This window comes from Lepidochelys kempii, chromosome 22, assembly GCF_965140265.1.
Source record: "Lepidochelys kempii isolate rLepKem1 chromosome 22, rLepKem1.hap2, whole genome shotgun sequence".
NCBI lineage: Eukaryota > Metazoa > Chordata > Testudines > Cheloniidae > Lepidochelys > Lepidochelys kempii.
The window spans coordinates 4,176,247-4,191,860 of record NC_133277.1 but is presented as its reverse complement, the minus strand read 5'-3'; the positions used below and the strand labels follow the sequence as shown (position 1 = coordinate 4,191,860).

At 47.8% G+C, this 15,614-nt stretch overlaps 2 protein-coding genes across 8 annotated transcripts in view; one reads left to right on the top strand and one right to left on the bottom strand.

Annotated features, from left to right (window-relative positions):
* Positions 1-15,614, bottom strand: part of ST3GAL4 (ST3 beta-galactoside alpha-2,3-sialyltransferase 4) — a 187,867-nt gene that overhangs the window by 110,234 nt on the left and 62,019 nt on the right. For 2 of the 7 annotated variants that reach the window (XM_073321131.1, XM_073321127.1), the window contains exon 2: positions 13,899-13,946. The exons of 2 other annotated variants lie outside the window; for them this stretch is intronic. Coding sequence is in view for 1 of the 5 variants with exons in the window: in XM_073321123.1 (XP_073177224.1) it covers positions 10,433-10,443 (11 nt within the window). In the remaining 4 variants the exon portion in view is untranslated. Of the gene's footprint in view, positions 1-10,432; positions 10,640-13,898; positions 13,947-15,614 lie in introns of those variants that run through there. 3 more of the 7 variants (XM_073321123.1, XM_073321129.1, XM_073321132.1) reach the window with 2 other exon arrangements.
* LOC140901741 (uncharacterized) lies at positions 2,110-4,066 on the top strand. The gene is made up of 2 exons (XM_073321133.1): positions 2,110-2,885; positions 3,473-4,066. The coding sequence occupies exons 1-2, from the start codon at positions 2,303-2,305 to the stop codon at positions 4,027-4,029; spliced, it is 1,140 nt and encodes a 379-aa protein (XP_073177234.1). The 5' UTR covers positions 2,110-2,302; the 3' UTR covers positions 4,030-4,066.

Genomic DNA, 15,614 nt, shown 5'->3' with positions numbered 1-15,614 from the left:
GCCAGCAGCAGCAGCACAGAAGTGAGGATGGTGATACTGCAACCACCCGACAACAGCCTTGCAACCCCACCACCACCTCCCTTTGGGCTGGCAGTCCCATGGTTACACCACCGGGAAATTTCAGATTTAAATATTGGAAACCATGACATTTTAAAAATCCCGTGACTATGAAATTGACCAAAAGGGGCCGTGAATGTGGTCGGGCCCTCGTTATTCAGAAGGTCTGACCAGATGATACCGATGGCCTTGGAATCTATGAAATCCCCACACATCCAGGTGCGTCGTGATCAAAGCCCCCCACTTAGTCACGATTCCGCAACGCAGCAAGTGTCACAGCTGGGTGATGGACAGCCAGACCCAGTAGTCAGAGCCAGAGTCCTCAGTAACAAGACAGGAGTCAGCTGGGGCAGGATCAGGAGACAAACTGGAGGTCAGAACCACCAATCTGATGCCAGGAGTCAGGCCGGGTCAGAATGCCAGGAATTCAAGCCGTGGGAGCAGAAAGCACAAGGCACACAGTTGTTCAGACTAGTTCCTGTGCTGATGGCTAGCCCATTAAGCCAGCAGCGGATCAGCTGGTCCGGGACTCCACCAATAGAACTGCAGGGGCAGAGCCTCAAACTGGGCTTCATGGGTCCTAGGTAAGCAAGCGTCAGCAGGCTGCCAGGTGGAGGGCTGAAGCGTGGCTATTCCTGCAGACCCAGCTTCGAAACCTGTGGGTCAGGACAGCGAGGGCATCACTCCCAGCCAATGGCTCCAGCTGCTCTGCACACAGCCACGTAGAACACTGCCGGGCACCCAGGGGGTGGGTGCTAGGGGAAGGAGGGTGGGTTTGTTCTTCGTCCACGCGAGGCCTAGGATAGCCCTTCCCACAGGAGGGCAGCTCTGGTGCTGCGTGGGGTGGGAGGCTCCCTACTCTCCCCTTGCACACCCAGGAGGCCTGAGGAGGTTGGCACCTGACACCCTTCGGCCTTGGGATGTAGGAGAGACAGACATCAGCATTCCCTGTCTCCCAACCACAGTCATGAAATCCACCCAATCAACCAAGATCAAAGGCTAATTTCTACTTCCAGAGAAGCCAACGGCAAAACTTCCAGAGATGGCAATGGGAGCAGGGCTGTGTTGGTAACATTCAGATGAGAAAACATCAGAGGCCACATTGCTACTAGAAGATGCAATATCTATAGGGGATGGATCACTTGATGGTTACCTGTTCTGTTCATTCCCTAAAGCACCTGGCATTGGCCACTGTCAGAAGACAGGATCCTGGGCTAGATGGACCATTGGTCTGACCCAGTCTGGCCGTTCTTGTGTTATCGATTAGAGACCAACAGTCAGGCCAGTTCCTGCTGCCCTTCCTCAGAGCACAAATCAGCAACTATGGATTCAGCAAAATCAGCATGTAAGTCACAGGAAGGTTCTGGCCTCACACAACTTCATTCACAACCCTTTCTAGCATAAAAATATCCTCAAAAGGACTGTCATTATGGAAAGAGACCTCCGCAGAGCTGCTGAGCAGTGACAGTTTGAAAGATGGAGCTCTTTTAAGAAGACGTGATGAGCGAGATTTTCAACACCTGGCTGGAACAAATGGCAAAATACTTCAACCCAGGACAGGGACTTTTTTTTTTCCTTTTTCTTTTTTTTTTTGAAAGTAGGGTTTTTTTGTTTTTTGAAAGTATCAGATCCCAGTGCTTGGGAAATGTTGGCTGATACTGAAAGCTTTTGCCCATGGTCTGACAAAGAGCTCTCCAGCCCTAGCATGTCATGAGGTATAAGAGTCACATCATTCTGATTACCTTCATGCCTGGATAGACAGCTGCTTTCAACTACCTGAAAGGGGGTTCCAAAGAGGATGGCTCTAGACTGTTCTCAATGGTAGCAGATGACAGAACGAGGAGTAATGGTCTCAAGTTGCAGTGGGGGAGGTTTAGATTGGATATTAAGCCCTGGTCTACACTAGGACTTTAGGTCAAATTTAGCAACGTTAAATCGATTTAAACCTGCACCCGTCCACACAGTGAAGCCCTTTATTTCGACTTAAAGGGCTCTTAAAATCGATTTCCTTACTCCACCCCTGACAAGTGGATTAGCGCTTAAATCGACGTTCCCAGCTCGAATTTGGGGTATTGTAGACACAATTCGATGGTATTGGCCTCCGGGAGCTATCCCAGAGTGCTCCATTCTGACCGCTCTGGACAGCACTCTCAACTCAGATGCACTGGCCAGGTAGACAGGAAAAGAACCGCAAACTTTTGAATCTCATTTCCTGTTTGGCCAGCGTGGCAAGCTGCAGGTGACCATGCAGAGCTCATCAGCACAGGTGACCATGATGGAGTCCCAGAATCGCAAAAGAGCTCCAGCATGGACCGAACGGGAGGTACGGGATCTGATCACTGTTTGGGGAGAGGAATCCGTGCTATCAGAACTCCGTTCCAGTTTTCGAAATGCCAAAACCTTTGTGAAAATCTCCCAGGGCATGAAGGACAGAGGCCATAACAGGGACCCGAAGCAGTGCCGCGTGAAACTGAAGGAGCTGAGGCAAGCCTACCAGAAAACCAGAGAGGCGAACAGCCGCTCTGGGTCAGAGCCCCAAACATGCCGCTTCTATGATGAGCTGCATGCCATTTTAGGGGGTTCAGCCACCACTACCCCAGCCGTGTTGTTTGACTCCTTCAATGGAGATGGAGGCAATACAGAAGCAGGTTTTGGGGACGAAGAAGATGATGAGGAGGAGGAGGTTGTAGATAGCTCACAGCAAGCAAGCGGAGAAACCGGTTTTCCCGACAGCCAGGAACTGTTTCTCACCCTAGACCTGGAGCCAGTACCCCCCGAACCCACCCAAGGCTGCCTCCTGGACCCAGCAGGCGGAGAAGGGACCTCTGGTGAGTGTACCTTTTAAAATGCTATACATGGTTTAAAAGCAAGCATGTGAAAGGATTACTTTGCCCTGGCATTTGCGGTTCTCCTAGATGTAGTCCTAAAGCCTTTGCAAAAGGTTTCTGGGGAGGGCAGCCTTATTTCGTCCTTCATGGTAGGACACTTTATCACTCCAGGCCAGTAACACATACTCGGGAATAACTGTAGAACAAAGCATTGCAGTGTATGTTTGCTGGCATTCAACCAAAATCCGTTCTTTATCTCTCTGTGTTATCCTCAGGAGAGTGAGATATAATTCATGGTCACCTGGTTGAAATAGAGTGCTTTTCTTCAGGGACATTCAGTATAGCCCATTCCTGCTGGGCTGTTTGCCTGTGGCTGAACAGAAATGTTCGCCGCTGTTAGCCACAGGGAGGGGGGAAGGTTGAGGGGGTAGTCACGCGGTGGGAGGAGGCAAAATGCGACCTTGTAACGAAAGCACATGTGCTATGTATGTAATGTTAACAGCAAGGTTTACCCTGAAAGAGTGTAGCGACTGTTTTATAAAATGTGTCTTTTTAAATACCACTGTCCCTTTTTTTTTCTCCACCAGCTGCATGTGTTTCAATGATCACAGGATCTTCTCCTTCCCAGAGGCTAGTGAAGCTTAGAAAGAAAAAAAAACGCACTCGCGATGAAATGTTCTCTGAGCTCATGCTGTCCTCCCACACTGACAGAGCACAGACGAATGCGTGGAGGCAAATAATGTCAGAGTGCAGGAAAGCACAAAATGACCGGGAGGAGAGGTGGAGGGCTGAAGAGAGTAAGTGGTGGGCTGAAGAGAGTAAGTGGCGCGCTGAAGACAGGGCTGAAGCTCAAATGTGGCGGCAGCGTGATGAGAGGAGGCAGGATTCAATGCTGAGGCTGCTGCAGGACCAAACCAGAATGCTCCAGTGTATGGTTGAGCTGCAGCAAAGGCAGCTGGAGCACAGACTGCCACTGCTGCCCCTCTGTAACCAACCGCCCTCCTCCCCAAGTTCCATAGCCTCCACACCCAGACGCCCAAGAACGCGGTGGGGGGGCCTCCGGCCAACCAGCCACTCCACAACAGAGGATTGCCCAAAAAAAGAAGGCTGTCATTCAATAAATTTTAAAGTTGTAAACTTTTAAAGTGCTGTGCTTAAAGTGCTGTGTGGCATTTTCCTTCCCTCCTCCACCACCCCTCCTGGGATACCTTGGTAGTCATCTCCCTATTTGTGTGATGAATGAATAACGAATGCATGACTGTGAAGCAGCAATGACTTTATTGCCTCTGCAAGCGGTGATTAAAGGGAGGAGGGGAGGGTGGTTAGCTTACAGGGAAGTAGAGTGAACCAAGGGGCGGGGGGTTTCATCAAGGAGAAACAAACAGAACTTTCACAGCGTAGCCTGGCCAGTCATGAAACTGGTTTTCAAAGCTTCTCTGATGCGTACCGCGCCCTCCTGTGCTCTTCTAACCGCCCTGGTGTCTGGCTGCGCGTAACCAGCAGCTAGGCGATTTGCCTCAGCCTCCCACCCCACCATAAACATCTCCCCCTTACTCTCACAGATATTGTGGAGCACACAGCAAGCAGTAATAGCAGTGGGAATATTGGTTTCGCTGAGGTCTAAGCGAGTCAGTAAACTGCGCCAGCGCGCCTTTAAACGTCCAAATGCACATTCTACCACCATTCTGCACTTGCTCAGCCTGTAGTTGAACAGCTCCTGACTACTGTCCAGGCTGCCTGTACGGCTTCATGAGCCATGGCATTAAGGGGTAGGCTGGGTCCCCAAGGATACATATAGGCATTTCAACATCCCCAACAGTTATTTTCTGGTCTGGGAAGAAAGTCCCTTCCTGCAGCTTTTGAAACAGACCAGAGTTCCTGAAGATGCGAGCGTCATGCACCTTTCCCGGCCATCCCACGTTGATGTTGGTGAAACGTCCCTTGTGATCCACCAGAGCTTGCAGCACTATCGAAAAGTACCCCTTGCGGTTTATGTACTCGCCGGCTTGGTGCTCTGGTGCCAAGATAGGGATATGGGTTCCGTCTATAGCCCCACCACAGTTAGGGAATCCCATTGCAGCAAAGCCATCCACTATGACCTGCACATTTCCCAGGGTCACTACCCTTGATATCAGCAGATCTTTGATTGCGTGAGCTACTTGCATCACAGCAGCCCCCACAGTAGATTTGCCCACTCCAAATTGATTCCCAACTGACCGGTAGCTGTCTGGCGTTGCAAGCTTCCACAGGGCTATCGCCACTCGCTTCTCAACTGTGAGGGCTGCTCTCATCCTGGTATTCATGCGCTTCAGGGCAGGGGAAAGCAAGTCACAAAGTTCCATGAAAGTGCCCTTACGCATGCGAAAGTTTCGCAGCCACTGGGAATCGTCTCAGACCTGCAACACTATGCGGTCCCACCAGTCTGTGCTTGTTTCCCGAGCCCAGAATCGGCGTTCCACAGCATGAACCTGCCCCATTAGCACCATGATGCATGCATTGGCAGGGCCCATGCTTTCAGAGAAATCTGTGTCCATGTCCTGATCACTCACGGGACTGCGCTGACGTCGCCTCCTCGCCCGGTATCGCGTTGCCATGTTCTGGTGCTGCATATACTGCTGGATAATGCGTGTGGTGGTTGATGTGCTCCTAATTGCCAAAATGAGCTCAGCGGCCTCCATGCTTGCCTTGGTATGGCGTCCGCACAGAAAAAAGGCGCGGAAGGATTGTCTGCCGTTGCTCTGACGGAGGGAGGGGCGACTGACGACACGGCTTACAGGGTTGGCTTCAGGGAGCTAAAATCAACAAAGGGTGTGCCTGTACATCAAGGAGTATTTCAGGCAGGACTGCACGGAGGGTTCCAATAAGAAATGGTGCACCAAAGTTATCGTTGTTATTGGAACAAGGAGGTTAGCCTGGCCTCTGATTGATACATGGCTAGATTAACCTCGCTGCGCCTTCTCTGTGACTGACTGCAGTGTGATCTAGACAAGGGAGGAGGAAAATGAGTACAAAACAAATCTGGTCTATTTCTTGTTCTGACCCACTCCATCTATCCTTTACATCTTTGGCTGGCAGCAGACAGTGCAGAAGGACTGCATGCCATCCACATCTCATGGCTGCTTGGCAGAAGATGGTACAGTACGACTGCTAGCCATCTTCATCTCTTGCCTGCCTGGCATAAGATGGTACAATACGACTGCTAGCAATCCTCATCTCTTGCCTGCCTGGCAGAAGATGGTACAGTACGACTGCTAGCAGTCCGTATCGCCTGCCCGCTCACCATAAGACGGTTCAATAGGACTGCAGGACTAAAGAGAATGACCTGGTCAAGTCACTCCAAATTTAGTCCCTGCGCCCATGTCTGCCCAGGCGCTCCCAGCCGACGTGGCCAGGAGCACCTCGGACACGACGAGGACGACTACCAGTCGTATTGCACCGTCTGCTGCCAGAAGGCAATGGGTTGCTGCTACTGTGCAGCAAAGCCGTACCGCGTCTGCCAGCACCCAGGAGACATAGGGTGACGGTTACCTGAGCGGGCTCCATGCTTGCCGTGGTATGGCGTCTGCACAGGTAACTCAGGAAAAAAGGCGCGAAATGATTGTCTGCCCTTGCTTTCACGGGGGGAGGGAGGGTGGGAACGGGGTCCTGACGATATGTACCCAGAACCACCCGCGACAATGTTTTAGCCCCATCAGGCATTGGGATATCAACCCAGAATTCCAATGGGCAGTGGAGACTGCGGGAACTGTGGGATAGCTACCCACAGTGCAACGCTCCGGAAGTCGACGCTTGCCTCGGTACTGTGGAAGCGCTCCGCCGAGTTAATGCACTTAATGCACTTAGAGCATTTTCTGTGGGGACACACACACTCGAATATATAAAACCGATTTCAAAAAAACTGACTTCTATAAATTCGACCTAATTTCGTAGTGTAGACATACCCTAGGAAAAACTTTTTCACTAGGAGGGTGGTGAAACACTGGAATGCGTTACCTAGGGAGGTGGTAGAATCTCCTTCCTTAGAGGTTTTTAAGGTCAGGCTTGACAAAGCCCTGGCTGGGATGATTTAACTGGGAATTGGTCCTGCTTCGAGCAGGGGGTTGGACTAGATGACCTTCTGGGGTCCCTTCCAACCCTGATATTCTATGATTCTATGATGGTAATGGAGACATTAGATACATAGGAGATCAGATCACATTAAATAGCAGCTGAGATGAATAAAGATCCTTGCTGAGTCCTAAACTCCACTCTTGAGCCATGGAATTAATTCCAACTTTGGTTCAAGTCTCTGATAAATGTTCCGGCTGGTTCTGATTTTACCCAGACAGGTTTTCCCCCTCGACCTTGGCTGATGTCTCCAGGAAGAGAGGAGACCCCAACGGCGTCCATGGAGATGAAATAGGATGTCTCTCACTGCACGATTCAGACAGGAGAGAAATGACTATGAGGGAGAGGAGATAGTGTCTGCTTCCTGCACAAACATCTTGGAAAATCAGCCATGCTGGGGAAAAGTAAAAAGGTAATAGTTAAGCGGGCTTTCCGTGACCCACTGCCGTTTGCAAAATTTGTCAGAACTCAGCAGCTCTTTAAAAGTATTTTACACAACTCCCACGAAGGATAGAGCACCGACCAAAAACACCCTCCCTCCTCAATCAGCATTCCGGAGCCAGATGGGAAGGTCTGAGGTTGCAATTGATCTAAAGACGAATGCTGGCTACTTAAAGAACCTCTCTGGATGTCTGTAAGAGGGACCTGGTTGTCCCAAATGAGCATGAGGGGAGAAATGGAACAAGAGTTAAAGACAGCAGAGCATGAATGCCTTGCAATGCTGCATGGAGAATTTCAGAGCAGATTGCAGGGATGGCACTGGTGTCTGGGGGAGCAATGGGAGGAATGGGGAGCACACTTTAATGCCACAGAAAGTTAATTCTAGTTACATCGACCCCCATGGAGTAGCTGAATCATTAGCGTTTAAAAGTTCCTGCCCACAAGCTGTAACGCATGACCAAAAAAAAAAAAGATAGGCATGATCAAAAGCCTCAGAAGAGCCATTTTCTTTAGCCAATTAGGTCATTAGTAAACACTGTAATTAAGGGCTCGGGAGAAAGCCCCTGGAACGCTAGTGAGTTTGGAACAAGCCCATTCCATTAAAGGCACATACATGGGAAATGCACACATCAGTTCTTCAGACCTTTCTGGGCATCGCACAGAACCAGCCTATCACACCAGAGCCATTGGCTGCCTATGAAACGTGCAGAGCTGGGGACATCTGGAAGGCAGAAAACACTGGCGCGATTCTTTGCAAGCAACGCAATCAACAGGGTCAGTGGTCCCATGCAAAGCAAAAAGGCCTCCTTTGTTCTCATGCTGGTTAATCAGGAGACTCTTTTCCAGGCAGCTTTTAGGCTCTTCCATTCTTAATCACAGGCTCATCCTCTTTTATACAGTGGCTGTGCCCACAGCTCAGGGCTATCACTTCAAAGGTCTGTTGGTCTCCCTCCCTAAGCAACGAGGAACTTCTGTTCAAGGGCATAGGAGGATGGGGGCTGTTGCAGCCTTAAGTTTTGTATTATTTTTGTATCTTATACTTCCCTGAGTCAGTTCTCTTACAAAATTAAAGCCCAAATCAAAACTAGTTATGTAACAAATAGGTACTCAAAGTTTCAAAAAACTGCTTAAAGTTTTTCCCTGTGATTGAAAACCTTTGTAATTGGATCCTAAAAAGCTGTAGATTTACTTCGACTGTAATCTGCAGTGGGCTGAATAGGCAAAAATCTGGCCATGCTCGTTTGTCTTCACTAGACAGCCACAAATAAGGCAAAAGAAAACCTACCACATTGCCTTGCTCAGACTCAATGTAGAATTAATGGCCACCAAGGCGATAAACCCGTCGGGCTTGTATAAATGGCACGTTATCTTACTTTGCAGGCTACATCTAGGAGCAACAGAATAACACCGGAGACCAACAGGTAACGAATAAGCCGACTACAATCACAAATGTCCTAAGCAGTGCCATAGATCTCTGACAGGTTTCAGAGTAACAGCCGTGTTAGTCTGTATTCGCAAAAAGAAAAGGAGGACTTGTGGCACCTTAGAGACTAACCAATTTATTAGAGCATAAGCTTTCGTGAGCTACAGCTCACTTCATCAGATGCATATCGTGGAAACTGCAGCAGACTTTATATATACACAGAGAATATGAAACAATACCTCCTCCCACCTCACTGTCCTGCTGGTAATAGCTTATCTAAAGTGATCATCAGGTGGGCCATTTCCAGCACAAATCCAGGTTCTCTCACCCTCCACCCCCCCACACAAATTCACTCTCCTGCTCCAAGTACTCCTTTTCTTTTATAGATCTCTGAGTTATTGTGGGTTTCAGAGTAGCAGCCGTGTTAGTCTGTATCCGCAAAAAGACAAGGAGGACTCGTGGCACCTTAGAGACTAACACATTTATTTGAGCATAAGCTTTCGGATGCATACAGTGGAAAATACACTGGGGAGATTTTATATACTCAGAGAACATGAAACAATGGGTGTTACCATACAGACTATAACAATAGTGATCAGGAAAGGTGAGCTATTACCAGCAGGAGAGTGGTAGTTGGGGGCAGGGGGTGGTGGAAAACTTTTGTAGTGATAATCAAGGTGGGCCATTTCCAGCAGTTGACAAGAACAAAAAAACTTCAAAAACAGACTCCAATGAGAGACTGGAATTAATTTGCAAACTGGATACAATTAACTTAGGCTTCAATAAAGACTGGGGGTGGATGTGTCATTACATAAAGTAAAACTATTTCCCCTTGTTTATTTCCCTCCCTACTGTTCTTGTCAACTGCTGGAAATGGCCCACCTTGATTATCACTACAAAAGGTGCCCCCCCTCCCCCCACGCTGGTAATAGCTCACCTTACCTGATCACTCTTGTTACAGTCTGTATGGTAACACCCATTGTTTCATGTTCTCTGTGTATATAAAGGTTTCAGAGTAGCAGCCCTGTTAGTCTGTATTCGCAAAAAGAAAAGGAGGACTTGTGGCACCTTAGAGACTAACCAGTTTATTTGAGCATAAGCTTTCGTGAGCTTCCGATGAAGTGAGCTGTAGCTCACGAAAGCTTATGCTCAAATAAATTGGTTAGTCTCTAAGGTGCCACAAGTCCTCCTGTTCTTTTTGAGTTATTATGCTTAGGGACATTATGGCGACAGGACTTTACCAGTAAATATGTGCATACATGATAACAATTGTCACCAGAACGATTATAAAGATACTGATGAAAAATGCAACATATTTCTTGGAATAAAGAGGCAATGCTGTTGAGCAGTCTGTTAAATTGTTAGTACAGTTCCAGCTGAAGATTGGTAAGGTACCCTGGGAAACTGAGATAAACCAATACAAAGGAAAACCCTGTACTTTTTATCGGCACCATAAGGCCTCCTTTTAGTCATAGTCAAATATCTCTCGATGGCTCCGGCTAACAAATGAAACGTGCAAGCTCCTAGCTCATATAACTATAAAATAAATCAGTTGGCACATAAATATTGTACTTACATTTCAGTCATTGTCCATAGGAAATTTTCGTTTGTCCTGACTACATTAATGCTTTTTATGTCGCCTGTTGTAAAACTAGGCAAATATCTAGATGAGTTGATGTACCCCCGTGTAGCGGGGCTGTGCTCCGCTCCTGGGAGAAAGGGTAGGCTGACTGGGGAAGTGGCCACAGCTGGGGCCACACCTAATCAGGCCACAGCAAGCCCTGATAAAAGCTCTAAGGGAGTAGCTGAGTCACTCTGGCTAGCCTTGGAGAGAGAAGGGCCTGGCTGGCTGGGAATGGAGGGTAACTGACGTGGAGCAGGGCTGGGGAAAAGGCCAGACGAGCTGGGAGCTCCAGCCTGGCAACTCCACAGGCTGAAGCCTTGTTTAAGGCCTAAAGAGGCGCCGGGGTGAAGAGGTGTAACCTGGGGATAGGCAGAGACAGCTGGTCCAACCCCCCCTTGCCGATGATGAGTGCCCATGACAGACTGCAGTTTGCCCCAGAGAAAGGGGGCTAGATGACGACTGGCAGTAGCCACTGAGGCAAGTTGGGCATAGGGGTTGGGGGTTCCCCTGGGAGGGGAGACCCAGAATGTGGGGGTACTGCTGGAGGCAGAACCTCAAGGTAAAGGGCACCAGGGTCCAGGAGCGACATGGGGGCCTCAGGCAGGAGAGACACCGGCCGGCAGGAGGCGCTCAGAGACTGGAAATCCTAATTCCCAGACGACCAGCACACCTTTATGTATCCCTGGGGGTATATATACCCCTGGTTGAGAACCACTGATCTAGGCCATCCAAAAGTAGCCCTTGAATCCCTCTTCAATCATTCTCTCTTCCACTTCAGCTGGGCCTTTAAGTTTCTCCCCAGGCCCTCTGCATTAGGGCTTTAATCACCGTAACTTCAGTAATTTCTCGTTATTTAATGTTGTAAAGCATCTCGGGTTACAGCTGGTATAAAAGTAAATGTAAAAAGTGTTAAATAAAAACACAAATAATTCTTCAGGTCCCCTCGAATGTAATGAGAAACAAAACCAAAAACCAAACAAATGTAACTCTGCTTTTGGAGGGACAGCTACAAAATATCGCCAAACAGGTAACCCCCCCCCCCCCAATGTTTTTGTTAATCTTGTTGATCATTTCTGAAGCCCATTGTACGGAAGAAATAATTCCTCAAAGTGGGAAAAAGTGTTTCTGGATGACAAACGCGCTTGCCCATGACACCTAATAAAGAATGGCTACCTACAAACCCGTTTCACTGAAGAAAAAAAAAAGATTTCAGTCAGTTATTGCTATTCCCCTAAAATCCAGGGCAGTTCTCCAATCCCCATGTCCTGGTTTACATGTTAAACTTTTTAAAAGTTTATTTCATATGATGAAAAACTGTGTGTGTAGCAAAAGAACATGACAAAAATGACAGTTTTACACTGAGAAAAGAAAGTCAGGAAGGAGGTGGGCAGAATGGGGAGGGAGTGAACTTGGCACTGCTAATGCAGAGGCTACAGACTCATCTCTGAACTTCAGCTGTCACAAAGCTGTGGATTGTCTCGTTTAAATTTTTTATTCTCTTTATTGCAAAAGCCATTAATTGTGGGGTTCATACTGTGTCTTAAATGTTAACGCTTTCTTTACATTTACAAGTAGGGCAGTCTTCGGTTGGGTTTTTTTGTATTCTAGTCAATTCACTTAGGCAAAAAACTCTAAAAAGCAAACAAACAAACTTATCTTGGGATAAGTCCCCAACCCAAGAGCAATTCTGTAGCAGCAGCAAATGTTAAAAGTTTTTCCATTGGCAGTTGCTGCTATAGCAAAAAGGTTTAAATAACACACACTCAGTAAATTTCAATCTCTAAGAAATTAAGAGCCACAAAGAATAGTTTCAGAGATGCTACAGGGAGGGGTGAGAGGAAGGATGACTCTGGGGTCAAGGCACTAGACTGGGACTCAGGAGATTTGGACTCAAACATCCAGCTCTGCCCCTGACTTCATGTGTGACCTTGGACAAGTCACCTTCTCCCTCTGCACCTCAGTTCCCCATATGGAAACACTCTTTTCCTCAACACTTGAACTTGTGGTATAGTCAAATATGGACTGTCCTTGTGATGGAGAAGCTTTCACACCAAGTGAGTACACGCAATAGAAGCGCCAAAAAGATGATAAATAGTTAGATGTTTGGTTACCCTTTTTAACATATGCAGAAGGGGAGGGCTCCCCAGCCAGCAAGCCAGAACCTTACCTGGATTCTTTGAATATTAACCTGATCCTGAATAAGTCATGTATGATATAGTATGTTAAAAGTTTTACTGTAACTGTGCCTTATTAGCAGCTGCCTTTTTTCATTATCTCCCTTGCCCTGGCTCCAGCCACATCATCCCCACCCCTAACACCTCCCGACTTCAGGCTCCTGGCCTGCAACACCTTACACAGCTCTGCCTCTCTTCTCCTCCGGATGCCAGTTTCATCAGCTTCTCACGTACTCTCCCACACTGACCCTCACTCCCGGAACAGCCGCCCTGAGCCGTTCCGCAAAGCCCCCTTCAGATCCGCCCTCCAGATCCAACTCTGCATCAACATCTTTGAGAGATCGGTCCATTCATGATGGCTCAGCTGAGGGCCAGGTGAGAAGAGTTGACACATGTCATTGATAACTGTTCTTACAAGAAAATATATATACTTATGTTACCTTCAAAAATCTACATTCAAAGAACACAATCAGGCTTGCAAAGTCAAGTCCTCAAAAGCTAGGAGAGATCAGAAGTGAGGCTGTCCATTATGACAGTCTTTAATTACACGATCACAGACAATTTTTCCACATGACACCTGCCTCATTCAGTGCACAGGATGGACTCGCCCTGGGGATGAACCAGGGTTGAGCAGTGAAGGAGAACACTGTCTATAGGCCCCTTGTCTCATTTGTTGCAGAAGTTGGAAGGTGCACAATGAATAAGGCGGGGTTGGGAGGAAAGAAAGGACGGTCTCTTGGCTAAAGGAAAGTGACTCTGCTGTAGAGATCCTGTGTGATGCTGCGCAAGTAACATGAACCAAAGTTTTCACAGGCCACCGTGTGGTCCTCATCTGCTGGGGGCACAAAGTGAGTCGCCTGTGGTCTGAGCTGCAGACGTGCTGAGCACTCAAACCTGTGGTAGACAGGAGCTCTGCTCTGATGTGCTATAAAATGCTAAGGACTCGCTTCTCACACTGGACACCCAAGATTAGATAACAAGTGACAATTTTGGCTTCAATCACTGGGTCTCGGTGTCCATCTTTAAAATGCAGATAACACACCACTTTCCCTCTCAAAGGGTATTGTGAAGATAGTTCCGTACAAACATTGAACTGGCTTCAATTCATTAAGGAGAGCACCATGGAAAAGCCCATGAGGAAATTAATAATTCTGTATTCAAGGCAGGGTTTGGATGGTAGACAGTAAATAATGCATAGGGCCACACAGTGAATGAGGAGGATAAAAAGAAATATAAATAGCTACCCAGTCAGTGAGCACTGTCCATCCTGTTCAGTGAAGGAGGCAGAGGACCTGTGGAGTGGAAAAACAGTGTGCAATCATGTAATTAAAACCGATCACAATGCATACACACAAGTGGGTCAAATTAAGGCAGCACAGACAACCTTTATTCTGGTATGTGACTTTTCAGAGGTTGACTTTGCAACCTAAACATTCTTTTAGCATATTTTTATTACATCCAAAAACTAAGCGAGACAGTCAAAACCTCTCTCTCAAACATCAGTGCTGCCTAGTGGCTAGAGCCTTGGGCTTTAAGTCTGGAGATTCACAACTGCGCCACGGGCTTTCTGGGTGATCTTGCGCAAGTCTTGTTGTCACCGTGTGCCTCAGTTTCCCCAACTGTATTTCAGGGATAATGATGTTTACTTTCTTTGCAAAGCCCTCTGAGATCCATGGATAAGAGCTAGGTATCATCATCATCATCATTATTATTAGAGAAGGTGTTGGATCAATGTATTCCACCCTGTTTAGGAATGAAAGCACAGACTAAGGCCTGGTCTACACTACGAAATTAGTTAGAAATTAATTAATTAAGAAATTAATTGGGGAGGGGAGAGCCTTTGTCTGCAGTGCGTAATGGGATTAGTCTACACTTATCAGCTCACAGCAGGTACAAGTGCTGCCCAGGGAAAGTCTTAGTTATAGACTCTATTTAGGAACCCCACCCCATTTCATGCTCTGTGAGACCAAGCGTCAAGCTGCCCTCTTCTATGAGTGAGTAGCACCCACCTGCCCTATATGGTGAAAAGAAGCCACTCTAAGAGACATTCCCGGGCAACATGTGCCATGGATATCTCCAGCCTTAAAATATCCCCACCTGGATGCCTCAGCATTTCCTGCTAGGGTAGGAAGCAGAAATGCAGAAATCTGCATCTGAAGAAGTGGGTTTTTTACCCACAAAGCTTCTGTCCAAATAAATCTGTTAGTCTTTAAGGTGCCACCGGACTCCTAGAAATTTCACCAAATAGCCCAGTCCCCAATCCAATTTTCACAGCAAAGTGGTTCAGGAAACACTACTTAACATTGCAAAGCTCCCTCCCTCCTCAGCATTCAAGGCAGCTCATAAACACAATCTGGTTTAGCTCTACAACCACCGCTGCAAGTTAGTGCAGCACTATGATCTTTGTTTTTAAAATGGGGAATCTGGCCTAAGTCCTTTCACTTCTGTGCCTCAAAGTAACACAGGGAGCCAGGTAAAGGAACCCCTGTCTTCCATCTCTCTCCAGTCGTCTCCTCCCACTGCTGCATCATGCCACCTTAAGGCTTGAATTCAGCAGCGTATCCCTTGAGGGTCTCCAGTCAAAGCCGTATTCCGAGAACACCAGCCTGCATTGCCATACCCTGGCAAGAAACACATGGGCTATCGCGCTGGTATTGAGCCGCTGGTCACCTGCACAGTTGTGGCCAGCAAGGAGGCTGTAGGGTAACGTAACCCCAACTCTAGCCACCCAGGATTAAAATGCATGATGGGAGGCAGGGGAACTCTAGGGGAAGGAAGGGCGGGGGTGTTTGGGGTTCAGATCCTCGGCAGCATCTTGCCATAAAGCATTTGAGAGGAACCATCAGTCCCAAGAGAATTAGTCTTCAGGGGGACAGACACTGAAGCAACATCAGCCTGACTATTGGCACCACTCAACTCTGTTAAGTGAGAGACACCCATCACACAGCCTGGAGAGATGG